Source organism: Salvelinus sp. IW2-2015, linkage group LG30 (genome assembly GCF_002910315.2).
Source record: "Salvelinus sp. IW2-2015 linkage group LG30, ASM291031v2, whole genome shotgun sequence".
Taxonomy (NCBI): domain Eukaryota; kingdom Metazoa; phylum Chordata; class Actinopteri; order Salmoniformes; family Salmonidae; genus Salvelinus; species Salvelinus sp. IW2-2015.
This window is the reverse complement of record NC_036869.1, coordinates 7,735,554-7,754,005: the sequence shown is the minus strand read 5'-3', so window position 1 is coordinate 7,754,005 and position 18,452 is coordinate 7,735,554. Positions and strand designations below refer to the sequence as shown.

Below are 18,452 nucleotides of genomic sequence, written 5' to 3'. Positions count from 1 at the left end.
TTGTAGCTGAAATTCAAGCACAATTCAGGGGAAGTGGAACAGCACTATAAATCTAATTTCATAAAATATAATAACTGTTTACATGAATGGTTATTATATACTGAACAAAAATATAAACACAACATGCAACAATTTCAACAATTTTACTAAGTTACAGTTCATAAGGAAATCAGTCAATTGAAATAAATAAATTAGGCCCTAATTTATGGATTTCACATGCCTGGGCATAGGTCCACCCACTTGGGAACCAAGGCCTACCCACTGGGGAGCCAGGCCCAACCAATCGGAATACGTTTTTCCCCACAAAAGGGATTCATTACAGACAGAAATACTTCTCAGTTTCATCAGCTGTCCGAGTGGCTGGTATCAGACGATTCCACAGGTGAAGAAGTCGGATGTGGCGGCTTATGGTAGATAAATGAACATTCAACTCTCTGGCAACAACTCTGGTGGACATTCCTGCAGTCAGCAAGCCAATTGCACGCTCCCTCAAAACATGAGACATCTGTGGCATTGTGTTGTGTGACAAAACTGCATATTTTAGAGTGGCCTTTTATTTTTTCTGTGTATGGATCATAAAAGACCACTGGGATCTTTTATTTCAGCTCATGAAACATGGGATTAACACTTTACATTTTGCGTTTATATTTTTATTCAGTATATMATTTTAAACACTACAAATAACTACTAATTTAACACAAAAAGCTAGATTGTTGAATTATAATTGAAAAAATCACAGCCTTGTCAATCTAGCGCAAGGTTTCATAAAGTGCCTTGCAAAAGTATTCATCCCTCTTGGCGTTTTTCCAATTTTGTTGCATTACAGCCTGTAATTTAAATTGATTTTATGTAATGGACATACTCAAAATAGTGGAGTAATTGGTGGAGTAAAATGAAAAAAAGAATCTGTTTTAAAAAATTATAAAAAAWWTWAAAAACGGAAAAGAGGTGCATGCATATGTATTCAACCCCTTTGCTATGAAGCCCCTAAATAAGATCTGGTGCAACCAATTACCTTCAGAAGTCACATAATTAGTTCAATAAAGTCCACCTGTGTGCAATCTAAGCATCACATGATCTGTCACATGATCTCAGTATATATACACCTGTTCTGAAAGGCCCCAGAGTCTGCAACACCACTAAGCAAGGGGCACCACCAAGCAAGCAGCACCATGAAGACCAAGGAGCTCTCCAAACAGGCCAGGGACAAAGTTGTGGAGAAGTACAGATCAGGGTTGGGTTAAAAAAAAAAATATCAGAAACTTCGAACATCCCACGGAGCACCATTAAATCCATTATAAAAAAAATGGAAAGAATATGACACCACAACAAACCTGCCATGAGAGGGCAGCCCACCAAAACTCATGGACCAGGCAAGGAGGGCATTAATCAGAGAAGCAACAAGGAGACCAAAGATAACTCTGAAGGAGGTGCAAAGCTCCAAAGCGGAGATTGGAGTATCTGTCCATAGGACCACTTCAAGCCATACACACCACAGAGCTGGGCTTTATGGAAGAGTGGTCAGAAAAAAATCCATTGCTTAAAGAAAAAAATAAGCAAACACGTTTGGTGTCCGCCAAAAGGCATGTGGGAGACTCCCCAAACATATGGAAGAAGGTACTCTGGTCACATGAGACAAAAMTTTTGCTTAATGGCAATCAAAGAAAACACTATGTCTGGAGCAAACCCAACACCTCTCATCACCCCGAGAACACCATCCCCACAGTGAAGCATGGTGGTGGYAGTATCATGCTGTGGGGATGTTTTTCATCTGCAGAGACTGGGAAACTGGTCAGAATTGAAGGAATGTTGGATGGCGCTAAATACAGGGACATTCTTGAGGGAAAGTCTTCCAGAGATTTGAGACTGGGACGGAGGTTCACCTTCCAGCAGGACAATGACCCTAAGCATACTGCTAAAGCAACACTTGAATTGTTTAAGGGGAAACATTTAAATGTCTTGCAATGGCCTAGTCAAAGCCCAGACCTCAATCCAATTGAGAATCTGTGGTATGACTTTAAGATTGCTGTACACCAGCAGGACCCATCCAACTTGAAGGAGCTGGAGCAGTTTTGCCTTGAAGAWTGGGMAAAAATCCCAGTGGCTAGATGTGYCAAGCTTATAGASACATACCCCAAGAGACTTTCAGCTGAAATTGCTGCAAAAGGTGTCTCTACAAAGTATTGACTTTGGTGGAGTGAATAGTTATGCACGCTCAAGTTTTCAGTTTTTTTGTCTTATTTCTTGTTTGTTTCACAATAAAAAATATTTTGCATCTTCAAAGTGGTAGGTATGTTGTGTAAATCAAAAATCCATTTTAATTCCAGGTTGTAAGGCAACAAAATAGGAAAAATGTCAAGCAGGGTGAATACTTTCGCAAGCCACTGTATGTATGGCGGTGTTTCATGAGTTTTAATGGGTCAACCCATCTAGGAAACCTGACCACACACACTACAATGACGTCACACTAACCCACAACTATTTGTTCATACACAGAACACACTCAGGAAAAACCAAAAAGCTTTTGTTGTGCATGGGTTGCAAAATTACCATAGTTCAGTACAATCTAACGAAAATGTACCACTACACCTGATGTCCCACTAATGCTGACATCACCCTGCTTTCTGAATTGACTGGAATTTAAATGGAATTGGCCCCAGCCCTGAGGCATATAGGCCTCTATTACGGGAGTGGGAAAAGCTCTTACGTATCGGCTATGATAGGATGACATTGGCTGAAAAGCCCAGCCCACTTTCACTCTCTCCTCTTTCGTCCACATCTAGCCCCCTCTCTCCACATCATTAACCATTCAAACCAGGTAGAGCAGCGGAAGCCAACCCACGTCTGGCCGGTCATCCCTTTCCGCTGCTATTTGTGTGTGTGTGTGAGCGCAGCGAGCTAACGAGGATTGTGTGATTCCTCGCCAAGGATTAGCGGGGTTGGTTCGTCCTCAGTAACATTAGAGACAGTGTCGCGGCAGCTGCAGTTAAATCAAAGGCTTTAACTCGCTTTGTTGGATGGTAACCGTTTAATATCCCTCTCTCTCCACTGTAATAGCTGATGTCAGTGCAGCTGAAGACTCGCCTTTTCGTCGCATAGGTTACACGAGAACATTGGGGTTTCATTTTTCCGAACGGAATTATAAATGGTAAATCGATGTGTATATTAAAATAGAGGTGGTGTGCTATGTGTGAATTATAACCGTTTATAAGAGTAATAACAGTGTAAATGCATATTTCAAAGCGGCTATCTATTCTGTACCCTATGTAGTTTATTGGATAATAGCATAGATATTCAGCAGCCATTGATCGCCACTAGGAATGCAGTCAATTRCCACAACACAGTCAGTCCACTACGCTACTATTGAATAGGATTATTTTATTTTCAGTGGCAGATTCATTAAACTGCAAATCGAATAGACAGCAGTTCATCGGTTTATTAATGGCGTGTGTGTTTTTTCAGTCGGACCTCGTCAGAATGATGCACTGAAGAAGGACTAGGCTACATGCAAGCGTCTGTCCAGAGGCTGCAGTATAGCTGAGGGATTGCGGCGCAAAGTTTTTTTTTACGGTTTCACCGTCTAACATCAGTGGTTGGCTATAAAGGGAGAATCGTGAATCTCGATCGCCCTGCGCTCGGCGGAGACATAATGGCCACTCTACTGCGTAAAATCGGTCTGATTCGTCTTCACGACCGGGACACAGAGGACCCCAAGCATCACCAGGGCTCGCTAAAGGGGACCAAGGGGAACACCAAGAATACCAAGCAGCACTGTCAGACCACCAACGAGACCAACAACCTCCTCAGCACCCCCGAGATCAAAGCGAAGAAGCTGGACCAGCACAGCAGCAAGGACAAACCGTCCGTAAAGGATAAGCAACAGGGCAAGGACACCAAGGAGAAACAGCAGATGGGAGGCGGAGGAGGAGGAGGTGGGATCGGGGTTGGGAAATCAGCGACCAGTGCCTCGATACCACCACTAGCCCCTCACCGGCAGCACTGCACCCAAGTCCGGACGAGAAGACTCATGAAGGAACTCCAGGAGATCCGGCGGTTGGGAGACAACTTTATAACTGTCGAGCTGGTCGACGACAACCTATTTGACTGGAACGTCAAGCTCCACCAGGTAGACAAAGACTCGGCGCTGTGGCAGGACATGAAAGAAACGAACACCGAGTTCATACTGCTGAATGTCTCTTTCCCCGACAATTTCCCCTTCTCCCCGCCTTTCATGCGGGTGCTCACCCCCCGGTTGGAAAACGGGTACGTGCTGGATGGCGGAGCGATATGTATGGAGCTGTTAACCCCCCGCGGATGGTCCAGCGCCTACACAGTGGAAGCCGTGATGAGGCAATTTGCCGCAAGTCTCGTAAAAGGACAGGTGAGGATCTATTTGTTTTATTAATGCATGGGTCTCTATCCCCCAGTCCCTTGTGCGTGTTGTTTTGAAACACGAGACGCAGTGGACGGTAAAGTCTTGGTGTTGAATGTTGACACTTGACACTCATGCGCCATGCGCAATGTTTAGTGTAACCGTACTGCGTAAAAGCTGTCAATGTAGTAGCTTACCCCTGTTCATATCTGCCAAACTGTGTTGAATCGGAATGGGGTTTTATTGTGATACAGATCTCATATTGGGAGACCTATTTCTCTCCCCCATCTCAGAGAGAGAGCGAAGGAGAGAGAAGCAGAAATCTATCTACACATTTTAGATGTGATTAATCTTTAGCTGTGACATTACAGCCGCCATTTCGCAGCTGTGCTCTGAATGTTCTCTACTCTGTGTGAGATTCATATTCATCCTCCTACCTCCTCATCGGAATGCATCATCCTTTATCACCTMCAGAAATCCTCATCGTTAGTGAGGAAAATAAATGTCTAACATAGAATGACAAGGTCACTCCATATCATTTGATAAATGGCGAGATATGGAATAGGTGAGCATGGGAGTTTAACTTCGTAATTTATCTTGTTTGGTAATATAAATTATAATTTTTTGTGGTTCATTTTAGTCATAACATTTCTCAATTGACAGTAGGTCAACCAATCAGCTAAGCAGCCTGACTTGCTAGCCACCTTTGTTGCATCATGTCTTTGAACCATACCATTTTTTAATTCATCATCGATCCAGGGAGCTCTAACAGTTCTCACGGGTACTTTCTTAACAGGTGCATGTTTGTGCATGACAAGAGGAACTTATGTCAAAATGTCAACGGACCCCCCCCCCCCCCCNGGGAAAAATAGCCTACATGAAATGAACAAACCGTAACAGTCCCGTATGGTGCGACAAACACTGACACAGGAGACAACCACCCACAAACAAACACTGTGAACAGCCTACCTAAATATGACTCTTAATCAGAGGAACGCAAAACACCTGCCTCTAATTAAGAGCCATACCAGGCAACCCTAAACCAACATAGAAACAGATAACATAGAATGCCCACCCAAACTCACGTCCTGACCAACTAACACACAAAACTAAACAGAAAACAGGTCAGGAACGTGACAGTCTCTCCTCTACCTGTCCTGTCCTCTTTGACAGAAACAGACTGAGCAGAACTTATGTAAATCAGACACTACTACATTCTCACCCCCTCTGTCATCAAATATGATCATTTCCCTATAATTGATCATGTTTGTTGACCTGATCCTATTCAATCAGTACGCTGATGCATGAAATACACCACAAGTAGAGCATTTCATGCATTAGAACGGTATTGCTTGTCATTCCTTGAATCTAGCTGCTTTGACTGACGGTTCGGGTTTGCCCGTCACATCTGACGTCATTGTTATGATAGCGTTATGACAGGAGGAATTTATGTAAGCATGTCACCAGATTTCCCTCCAGTGACCTAAGAGTGGTAGTTTATCCCTTTTCTCTTTGATGATGTAACGGAATTTCAGTTGAATTCCAGTTGACATTGGGACATGCAGCTGTTATTATAGGCCTACTAATTGTATGAATTATGAGAGAGGAAGAAAAATATGCTTAGTCTAATGGACAATGTAAGGCTGGGGTTAGACAAAGCAACTTTCAAGCAATTTTAGTTGCTGTAGAAGGTTGCAAGTGACATCATCAAGCAACTTTGCTGTTACATGAAGCAACTCAAACCCGATTAAAATTGCATGCAACAGCCAATCAAATTGAAGCTGCTTGTTTGAGAATTCTAAACTCACACCATGTCATCTGCTGCATTACATTGTGGTTTCACAAATKATTTGTTTATCCAACCATTTGGTTATTGTAACAGCAAGCATATAAAATAACTGCACCCTGTATAATTTAGCTAGCTAGCCAAAATGACATTGCAAACACCATCACAGCTCGCTAGCTTGCAATGAGCTAACCAGGCAAGCAATGAAATAAGCTAGCTATCACAGTTAATGGTGGACAATTTCAGTTGAAATTGATTCACTTAGAAATTGCATTTATTGACTGCTAAACCATGTACAATAATTTGTATACATCTCCTGTTGTGCTAGTGTCTTGATCTGTCAATCATGATCATGGGTTGTGCTGCTCAGCACTGACAGCTGTGTTGACATGACAACCGGGTCGGAATCCCAAACCTTCGAATGGATCATGTGACAAAAGTGTTGTTGTTTTTTATTTTTGTAATAATTTTTACCCCTTTTTCTCCCCAATTTCATGATATCCAATTGGTAATTATAATATTGTCTTATCACTGCAACTCCCCAACGGGCTCGGGAGAGGTGAAGGTCAAGTCATGCATCCGATATCGGGACATAAAGAGACACCTAATCATGATGTCAATATAAATTACTGCATTGAGACAGCACTTGCTAGAAAGTAACAAAAAGTTAAACCAACAACCACACAAACTGAAATTGGAGGAAAATGAGGGGGRAAACATTTTATTGCTGCCAATTTAGCGAATTGTTGCTAGATTTAGCAAGTTTCCAGACCCCTCCAGCGACTTGTATTGGTAAAATAGTATAGTGACAAAGTTAGCAACTTTCTAAGGCTGCCCCAGCAACTTTTGTTTGATTTAGTGACTTTCTTGTTGGTGTGTGTGCCTGCTCGGCTGAGCTCAGCTGTGCCGCTTGCGGCTCCGCCTTAGCCAGCTGCAGCGTGTGTGTGCACCCGTCACTTGAGCCCCTTCCCCCGCCTCTCGGTCCTCTCCAGCCTCTCGGTCTTCAGCAGCGAGTGAAGTGAATGTATTAAATCGGTTCCTTGTTGTTCTCCTTCAAATATTATATTTTACGTTGGATAATTTATCATTGCATGAGCTCGGGCTCCCGAGTGGCACAGCGGTCTAAGGCACTGCATCTCAGTGCTAGAGGCGTCACTACAGACCCTGGTGCAATTCCAGGCTGTATCACAACCGGCCGTGATTGGGAGTCCCATAGGGCGGCGCACAAYTGGCCCAGCGTCGTCCGGGTTAGTGTTTGGCCGGGGTAGGCCGTCATTGTAAATAATCATTTGTTTTTAACTGACTTACTTAGTTAAATTAAATAAATTGTCACGGGTGTGCGTACTGGTAGCGAAGTCAGGTGCAGGAGAGCAGAGWGTTGTGAACAGGCGCACACTTTATTATTGCAGGAGTAAACTGCAAACGGACGCAGCTGCATCAAAAACCTCCAGCAAAAATGGCAAAAGTGCAAAGCGCGAAAACAGTCACAAAAGCTATAGTTTACCAAATAAACATACTTCATGAAAATAAACACGGAACATGGAAAACCAGCCTGGCGTGTCACATAAAACACGTAACACAAGGACATGGGGGGAACAGAGGAATATATATACACAATGTGATTAGGGAATGTAAACCAGGTGTGCAGGGAACAAGACAAAACAAATGAAAAATGAAAAATGGAGCGGCGATGGCTACAAGGAGAGGAGCCGACTTCGGTGGAAGTCGTGACAGTACCCCCCCTTGACGTGCGGCTCCAGCAGCGCGCCGACACCGGCCTCGGGGACGACCCGGAGGGCGAGGCGCAGGGCGATTTGCCGGAGACGGTGGAACTCCCGCAGCAGTTCAGGGTCCAACATGTCCGCAGCCGGAACCCAGCACCTCTCCTCCGGACCGTACCCCTCCCACTCCACGAGGTACTGAAGGCCCCTCGCCCGACGCCTCGAATCCAGAATGGAACGCACGGAGTATGCCGGGGCCCCTTCGATGTCCAGAGGGGGCGGAGGAACCTCCCGCACCTCAGACTCCTGGAGCGGACCAACCACCACCGGCCTGAGGAGAGACACATGGAACGAGGGGTTAATACGGTAATCAGGAAGCTGTAACCTGTAACACACCTCGTTCACTCTCCTCAGGACTTTGAATGGCCCCACAAACCGCGGGCCCAGCTCCCGGCAGGGCAGGCGGAGGGGCAGGTTTCGGGTCGAGAGCCAGACCCGGTCCCCCGGTGTTCGCACCTCACTGCGGTGACGGTCTGTGCCCACTTTCTGGCGCAGCACGGCGCGCTGAAGGTGGACATGGGCGGTGTCCCATGTTTCCTCCGCGCRCCGGAACCAGTCGTCCACCGCAGGAGCCTCAGTCTGACTCTGATGCCAAGGAGCCAGAACTGGCTGATACCCCAATACACACTGGAAGGGGGTGAGGTTAATGGAGGAGTGGCGGAGCAAGTTCTGGGCCATCTCTGCCCAGGGCACGAACGCTGCCCACTCCCCCGGCCGGTCCTGGCAATAGAAACCTACCCACATCCTGGTTTACTCTCTCCACCTGCCCGTTACTCTCGGGGTGAAAACCTGAGGTAAGGCTGACCGAGACCCCCAGACWTTCCATGAATGCGTTCCAGACCCTCGACGTGAACTGGGGACCCCGATCAGACACTATATCCTCAGGCACCCCGTAGTGCCGGAAGATGTGTGTAAACAAGGCCTCCGCAGTCTGTAGGGCCGTAGGGAGACCGGGCAAAGGGAGGAGACGATAAGACTTAGAAAAACAATACCACACAATGACATGGGGGGAACAGAGGAATATATATACACAATGTGATTAGGGAATGTAAACCAGGTGTGCGGGGAACAAGACAAAATAAATGAAAAATGGAGTGGCGATGGCTAGAAGGCCGGTGAACGCCGCCCGAACAAGGAGATGAGCCAACTTCGGTGGAAGTCGTGACATAAATAGAAAACATGAGAGACTGAGGGACAGCATAAATTGGCGTCAACTAGCGACAAATGCAGCAACCAACAGCTAYTTTCCTTGAAAAATTGTTGGCAACACTGGCAGCCTCTTCTGACGACGTAACGTGATAAACATTAATTTCTCTGGTCCTTCAATAATGTTGCAGTCATGTTGCATGTGGTGCTATGCTGTCAAATCGTCCTACATGTTTCTAGTTTAACCAGCTGTTTTCAGCAACTGATACTGTTGAATTTGGTTGTTATATTGGCAGATTTGCTAGCAACAAACTATTTCACTTTAGCTAGCTTCTACTTTAGCTAGCTTCTGCTAAGTGTTTCATTTGCAATGCGATCTCCTCAACTACTGTAATGAACAGTGTCCTGACGAGGTAGCAAATGTTCAAAACCAGGCATTGTTATGGTCAGATGTATCCAAATAGATGTCGCTACAAAACAGCTTAAACAAACGCGAATGCTGCTACTTAGCTGTTATTCTGGCTCAGGTTGACGTAACTGTGTTAGCGGAGTTGGCTAGTTAGCAAGCAACCGTTGGCTGGCAACGGAACATAAAAAACGAACGACGTACATAGAGAAATAACAAAAATAATTAACAACTGGTGATAGAACAAAGTGGAAAGAGGAGAAAGTATAAATTCATTATCAAAATGAAAATATACCCGAAAACATGTTATTTTTACAGGTATACTGTCACGCCCTGGCCTTAGTTATCTTTGTTTTCTGTAATATTTTGGTTAGGTCAGGGTGTGACAGGGGGGATGTTTGTGTGTATTTGTCTCGTCTTGGGTGGTTGTATTGTATAGGGGGTTTTGTAGAGGTTATGGGGTTGTGTTTAGTGTAGGTGTCTAGGTATGTCTATGGTTGCCTGAATGGTTCTCAATCAGAGACAGCTGTCTATCATTGTCTCTGATTGGGAGCCATATTTAAGGCAGCCATAGGCATTAGGCTGTTGTGGGTAATTGTCTATGTCTATGTTGCATGTGTGCACGTAGTTTGTTTAGCTTCACGATCATTTTTTWWWWWAAATTTTGTAAGTGTTTTGTTTGTCTTCATTAAAGAAGATGTATCATTATCACGCTGCGCCTTGGTCCACTCTTCCTCAAAGTTACGACGATCGTGACATATACTGTATGTGTGCTTTAGTATTGTTTTCTTGGGCAACTGTGGTATAAGCGGGATAAACGCCTCCGTTCTGTACATTACCTTGGAAAAATTGCGTTGTCTATTATTTACAAGGTAATGTACAGAACATCGGCATTTATCCCTTACTCTGTGTGTACAAAACATTAAGAACACCTTCCTAATATTGAGTTGCACCCCCTTTGCCCTCAGAACAGCCTCAATTCGTCAGGGCATGTATTCTACAAGGTGTCGAAAGCATTCTACAGGGATGCTGGCCCATGTTGACTCCAATGCATCCCACAGTTGTGTCAAGTTGGCTGGATGTACTTTGGGTGGTGGACCATTCTTTATACACACAGGAAACGGTTGAGCGTGAAAAACCCAGCAGCATTGCCGTTCTTGACATACTTAAAACTGTGCACCTGACACCTACTACCACCCTCTGAATGGCACATATACACAATCCATGTCTCATCAACAAACAAAAAAATCTTTAACCGGTCCCCTCCCCTTAATCTACACTGATTGAAGTGGATTTACAAGTGATATCAAGAAGGGATCATAGCTTTCACCTGGATTCACCTGGTCAGTCTATGTCATGGAAAGAGCCAGTGTTCTTATTGTTTTGTACACTCAGTGTAGTACATATCATTTCAAATTATTCAGTTACATTGACACATATGATGTGGTCACAATCGTAAATGTATGGGCAATGTAAGGAAGAACACCCAAAGAGATCCATAGCAAAGACATCAATAATCTAGATTGGTGTTGGTCACATCATCTCAAATATTTAATTTTACTTAATATATTTGACCCTAATGATGCATTGTGAGCAGCAGGCCCACTGCCTGAGGCCTGAGGCCTGTGAAGGAGACTCAACTAACATGGCTGCTACTGGAAATGCTCTCCTGGGGAATTGGTGATCATTATTCAGCTTCAAGGGGGAAATCTTTGCCTTCAGAATGCAGTTAAATGCTGATCAATCAATCACATGCACAAACACAGTAGCCCACACACACACACACACACACACACACACACACACACACACACACACACACACACACACACACACACACACACACACACACACATGCATCTTGATTAGCAGTTAGTTTTTTCCATNACATGCATCTTGATTAGCAGTTAGTTTTTTCCATCTTATCTGTGATTACACTCTGATGGGGGGTGATATAAAAAGGGTGAGAGAGCGTGTGAGAGAGAGTGAGAAAGAGAGCGAGAGCAGCTCTGCAGTCAGTGTACACTAATTACTTCCCAGTGCCTTCCTCCTCCAGTTTGCTAATGAAAACAATATTGATAAATTATGCAAGTGTGTGCGCGCACATGCGTCTTTGGTTGTGCGTTTGTATGTGTATCCTGATTTCCCATGTGATTGGTTTGCCACATACCAAATGTGAAACTAACACCGTAATTCCTACTTGAATGCTACTAGTGCTGCTACTCTGTGGTTCCCTGTGGTGGTTCTGCTTGAGATAGAAATAATCACATCCAATAATAACCATCTCCTGCATGGGAGGATGATAGAATTACTGAATAGAAAGACAATAGATTCCTATGGTTTCCCCATTGCTGTGTACTAGACTAGATTGAAGTTGTATGAAAAAAGTGCTGGTTCTTTAATTTTACAGTACCAGAGTTAATATCTTCAAGTGATTATTCTATAAGCGGTACTCAAGCAGTAGAACATGTGAGGTGCACCACTCCAATTCAAGTACTGCATGGTCTTTAGGAGCGGTTTGGCCTTGTCTGATTATCAGTGTTATCGTACATGTTATCACAGCTATTTGGGTCAGTGGTCATGACCATGAACATAACCACATCCAGAGAGGACCATTATTGAATTAAGACCAAATTTACTCTGAAATGTTTTACCTTTCTACACTTCATCTTTTGTCAGGAAGAGATTAGTAAAAGTCTATAAACAGTTTATAAACACATACCCTCTATACATTTATTTGTATGTTGCGCAACTATAGAAAATTAACTATAATAGGTATAAACTACTTATAAACCTATTACAACCCCTTTATAAATACAGTACCAGTCAAAAGTTTGGACAGACCTACTCATTCAAGGATTTTTCTTTATTTTTACTATTATCTACATTGTAGAATAAAGTGAATACATCAACATTATGAAATAATACATATGGAATCATGTAGTAACCAAAAAAGTGTTAAACACATTTTCAATTTTCTTTTCGAAATAGCAACACTTTGCCTTCATGACAGCTTTGCACACTCTTGGCATTCTCTCAACCAGCTTCACCTGGAATGGTTTTCCAACAGTCTTGAAGGGGTTCCTACATATGCTGAACACTTGTTGGTTGCTTTTCCTTCACTCTGCGGTCCAACTCATCCTAAACCATCTCAATTGGGTTGAGGTTGGGTGATTGTGGAGGCCAGGTTATCTGATGCAGCACTCCATCACTCTCCTGGAGGTGTGTTGGGTCATTGTCCTGTTGAAAAACAAATGATAGTCTCACTAAGCGCAAACCAGATGGGATGGTGTATCAATGCAGAATGCTGTGGTAGCCATGCTGGTTAAATGTGCCTTGAATTCTAAATAAATCACTGACAGTGTCACCAGCAAAGCACCCCCACAACATCACACCTCCTCCTCCATGCTGCACGGTGGAAACCACACATGCGGAGATCATCCGTTCACCTACTCTGCGTCTCACACAGACACGGCGGTTGGAACCAAAAATCTCAAATTTGGACTCATCAGATCAAAGGACAGATTTCCACTGGTCTAATGTCCATTGCTTGTGTTTCTTGGCTCAAGAAAGTCTCTTCTTATTGGTGTCCTTTAGTAGTGGTTTCTTTGCAGCAATTCGACCATGAAGGTCTGATTTACACATTCTTCTCTGAACAGTTGATGTTAAGATGTGTCTGTTACTTGAACTCTGTGAAGCATTTATTTGGGCCTCAATTTCTGAGGAAGGTAACTCTAATGAACTCTGGGTCCTCCTTTCCTGTGTCGGTCCTCATGAGAGCCATTTTCATCATTGCGCTTGATGGTTTTTGCGACTGCACTTGAAGAAACTTTCAAAGTTCTTGAAATGTTCCACATTGACTGACCTTCTTGTCTTAAAGTAATGATGGACTGTCGTTTCTCTTTGCTTATTTGAGCTGTTCTTGCCATAATATGGACTTGGTCTTTTACCAAATAGGCCTATCTTCTGTATTCCACCCCTACTTTGTCAAAACACAACTGATTGGCTCAAACGCATTAAGAAGGAAAGAAATTCTACAAATTAACTTTTAACAATTGTTAATTGAAATGCATTCCTGRTGACTACCTCGTGAAGCTGGTTGAGCGGATGCCAAGAGTGTGCAAAGCTGTCATCAAGGCAAAGGGTGGCTACTTTGAGGAATCGCAAATAAAAAATACTTTTAGATTTATTTAATACTTTCTTGGTTACTGCATGATTCCATATGTGTTATTTCATAGTTGTGACGTTTTCACTATTATTATACAATTTAGAAAATAGTAAAAATAAAGAAAGACCCTTGAATGAGTAGGTGTGCAAACTTTTGACTGGTACTGTATATTTGCATGTTGCACAAGCTACACACAATCAGACATGATGTGTTGACATCACACCACGTCATATTGCAATTCCAGTATATCTGTTTGCATATTGCACATTAATCTCCACAGTCAACAACAAGTCTTCAGTGATATGTTGTTGTGTTGATAAGATGTCCACCTCTCCAGTCCCATAGCATGTTTATTCATCTTGATCCTGTTCTCTGGCACATGTAGCCAGGTGTTATGCAATCATCCCAAGTTCAAATCCTCTTCCCAAGATGCACTGGGGCACTGAGCGGAGCGCTGCCTGGCCCATTGACTGATCTCCATTCACAAGATTACCCATCAACCACTTCACTTCACACAACGGACAAGTGTGTGTCCCACTGGACGTGAGCAAGCGAGGGAGGGAAGGCTTAAGTGAACTAGATAAACAATGACAGACTACTGCGGTGTACAGCCTCAACACACTCTGGATGTAAATACAACCTCACCAAGACGTCCGCACGTCTGCACGCACACACACACACACACACCTGTCCTCTCTCTGACTCTCTCCCTCCCCTCTCCTCCCTCCTAACACTAGAGAGTTAATTAAAGCTCAATTTCCTCTTTTTAATTCTCAAATCAAAGAGCTTGTAGAAAGGCTGCACTTTTACCTCACTGAGCTCATGAGTGCTTGCTCTCTTTCGACCTCTCTGTCTCTCTCTCTCTCTCTCTCGGTCTCTCTCTCACACTCCCATTCTCTCTCTCTCTCTGTGTTCTCTCTCTCCTCTCTCTCTCGTCATCTCTTTCCTGCTCCCCTCTCTCTCTCTCTATCTCTCTCGCTGTTATTTCGGTCTCGTTAAGCGTCAGTCTGCCCGGACATGCCCTAAGGCAGGAATGAGTTATTTCAGTCCCTAGTCTGTCCACACACACCACCACTGCAGCCTGTCCCCTGGCAAACATAGGCACCCTGGCAAGGGGGAAAGAAATACCCAGTGCACAGGTCAGACAGGGGACGGAAATAATCGTCACACAGCTAAGTGGAAGGAAATAACCGCTGTGGTGGCTAGAGGGACGAAAATAATCGTCGCACGTTAATGGAGTGTGCTGACCGATGGAGTGATATTGTTGATTGATGTAATGTAAACCACATGGTAGTCAGTCTCTACATTGCTCTCTTCCAGGCAAGGTGGATTAGGGGAAATAAGGCCTAGCTCTTAAATGGCTGTGATATCCAGTTTAATTCAATCAGTGCAAGACAATTCAGGAAATTGGTTCAAATTTAATTGGTTAATTGGTCATAATTGATGCGATTTTAAAGTTTCTGCTGTGCATACGTGTGTGTATGTGTGTGTGTATTGTAATTGGTCTAATAATGGGTGTGTGTTAATCCACTGGCCAGTCTCCCTGTCAGTCATCTATGTATATATAAATCCGTGGTTGTAACAGCGGCAACTGGCACATAATATAATATTATTCAGACATGGACAGGATTATACCAAGCTAACGATTAGGTAGGCAAGCAGTTGACCTTTCCCGCTCAGGAATGGGTCCTAGGTTTCAGGAACTCAACGATTAATTCATAAGAAGGTTGTGTCTGTCTCGAAGACAGAATTATTTTCTGGATTCCTCTGCCTGGTAAAATACCAAACATTTCTTTCACTTTTCGAGTCATTGTAGTCGTTTTGAGAGAAAGGGTGGCCATTACTGCTGACACAGTGTCTTGAGTGAGCATATCAATAGTCTATGGGAGAATCTCAATTGCATACTCATTGCGTCCTCTCTCCTCTCAAAAACATTGGATGAGAAAGCCAGAGGTCCCTCCCCTCTGACCTTCTCCTCCAATGGGTTTTGAGAAAGAGGCGAAGAGAGAGGAGAGAGGACGCGAGGAGCATGCATTTGAGATACTCCCTATAGTGGGCCTACCACTCTAACTTTTGAGACACAGCCTTAGTCCTGAGCTGATGATCCTCCTGTTCTTATTATGTTCCTGTTCTAATCTGTCTGAGTCACTTAGTCTCATTAACCAGCTCAGTCAGACATGGAAACTGTGTTGCTAATCACCTGACCACTCAGCATTACGACCTCATCCTACTCATCCCCAGCATCCTCAACACACAAAATGGCCGACCAGACACACAAGCCCTTAATTTGACACAAAAATGGCTGTATCTGAAACAATCTCAAGTTCTACATGTAGTGCAACACTTCTGGCCAGAAATGACATCCTAAGGTAATGCACAATATAAGGAATAGGGTGCCATTTCAGATGCAGACAGAGTCAGCATCGTGCACTACTTTTCACCAGAGCCTTAAGGAGATTTCTTGATCCCTATGACCCAAAATGACGTCTAGACACAGGAGCCGCTCGTTTAATACATTACTTTTTAATGTGGTTTGAGTGTGACCAATGGAAACTGATTTACCATTGTGGTGGCAAGGAGCCATTCTGGCCTGTGTTTCCTCAGCACCTCTCTCTCTCTCTCTCTCTCTCTCTCTCTCTCTCTCTTTCTCCATGCATGTGTGTACGTGGGTGTGTGAGTTGACTCTCCGATACGTTATGCTCCAGAGGTGAATCATAAATTAGATGATGTAATTTAAGACAACACACGATGCCTCCAAAGGCAGAATCAGCCGTGCATCTTATATTAGCTTTAGTACGCCCCTTATTGTGCCACTGAGGCTAAATATTCACATTTTTAAGATAAAGTCAGGGACTTTTTGTTGTGTTATTTTGTTCTCCCACCCACACAATGCTCTTTAGAGAAGACTGAGCCACTGTTGCTAAGAGATCAATGAGCTTTAGTGTCACATGCACCGCCTACACTCTCTTTTCTTTTTCTTCTCTCCCACATATATTATTAGCCTTTGTGTGCGAGGAAAATACAGTTGTTGCTTTTTTATTAGCAAGATGGAAGATGGTGGTTGGGGTGAAAATACTTGAGTTGTTGAATGCAGATGTAATGTACTCATTATCTATCTCTCTTTCTCTATAGTATCAGTGATTGGTTGAGGCAATGATATATGTAAATACTGTACTAATTATGTCTCTCCCTCTCTCTCTCTCTCTCTCTCTCCCTTTCTCTCTCTGTAGGGGCGTATCTGCAGGAAAGCAGGGAAGTCCAAGAAGGCGTTTAGCCGCAAAGAGGCGGAGGCCACCTTTAAGAGTCTGGTGAAGACYCACGAGAAGTACGGCTGGGTTTCCCCCCCTGTGTCTGACGGCTAAGGAAAGAGGTTGGCCATGACGCTAGCTAGCCATGCTAACCACGACACACCACGCTAATTCAACTCCTCCTCCTTCTCGACCCTACAGCTCCAACGCTCCAGTTGTTTTGTTTTTAGTTTTTGTTGTTTCAATCACCTCACTGAAACTCTTCAGAAAAATGAACAAACGAACGCTTGTCATCGAGGTCTACTTCTTCACTTTGCCGATCATTGCCATCATCAAGTCGTCATTTCTCCACATCCCTCCAGCGCTGCACTCCTCTGTCCTTCGTTCCCGTTCCCTCCCTCCTTCACTTTCTCTTTCTCTCCCTTCGGCTGAGTAGAGGGTTCAGAGTGAGGTGTGTCTGTCAGTGGAGGGTGTGTCAGTGGAGTGTGTGTCACAGCGGGCCATGGATTGGGTTTCCGACACGCACACACACACACCCACACACACTGAGGGACATTCAGACAAACTGTGTGTGGATCTGCGGGTAAAGACTGTGAAAGACTACTGCAAAGAGGGCGATGTATTCTCCTCTCCAACCTTTACCCCACCCTCCCTGCTCACCTTCCCTCCACTACTCTCCTCCTCTCATCCTTCTCTCCAAGCTGACACCACACTGCACTGAACTGTAGTCAAACTTTCCATCCCCTCTGCCTGCTTGATCATTTACATACAAACCAGCCTGTTGATGTTTAATAGACTGGCTGTGCAGGACGGCAACTCACGCATTCACCCCTTCTTTATCTCTTCTTTATCTCTTATTTATCTCTTATTTATCTCTTTTTCTCTTATTTTTCTCTCTGTTCCTTTCTTTTCCTTTTGACTGTGCTGTTTTTCACAGTTCAATGCAACATGAAGATTGTAATGTATGCAGAGCTGTGTTCTCTATCTCTCTTTCTATCGTTCGTTCTCCTCACTCTCATTCTCTCCCTCTTTGTGGCTAAATTTAGACCTCACTGTGTTGCGTACATGGTTATTGATTTCTAATGGAGAAAAAACATTACTTGTTTTATACCCAGAGACTGTACGATGAAGAGAATGGCAGAACTACAGAACTCTCTCTCTCTCCACTCTCTCTTTCCTCTCTCTCTCTAATCTTTCTAGCTCTCTCTCTCTCTCTCTCCACTCTCTCTTTCCCCTCTCTCTCTAATCTTTCTAGCCCCCCCCCCTCTCTCTCTCTCTCGTCATATTATCATGTGTAGGAGAAGACCAGCAGCTATAATTCCCATGATTTAGATACCAGATGGTCGAGCTAATAACCAGGCACATGAAGGGTGTGTGTGCTTTCATGCATGTGTGTGTCTCAACATGGCTTTTCATTGTGTTCCTGTGTGATGGTAACTGTACTATGCTGATCTCTTTACCGTCAGTATGCCAGTAATGGTATTAGTACATTATTACTGTATGGAGATGTTGTTACAATGGTGATGATGATGATGTCCTGACCAG

At 43.9% G+C, this 18,452-nt stretch overlaps 1 protein-coding gene across 1 annotated transcript; it reads left to right on the top strand.

Moving 5' to 3' along the window:
* Nucleotides 1–2,877: 2,877 nt before the first annotated feature.
* On the top strand, nucleotides 2,878–17,552 carry LOC111955116 (ubiquitin-conjugating enzyme E2Q-like protein 1). Its single transcript, XM_023975204.2, has 3 exons — nucleotides 2,878–3,148; nucleotides 3,463–4,381; nucleotides 16,890–17,552. Exons 2-3 carry the CDS (start codon nucleotides 3,650–3,652, stop codon nucleotides 17,019–17,021), a joined length of 864 nt encoding a protein of 287 aa, XP_023830972.1. The 5' UTR covers nucleotides 2,878–3,148; nucleotides 3,463–3,649; the 3' UTR covers nucleotides 17,022–17,552.
* Nucleotides 17,553–18,452: the final 900 nt, after the last annotated feature.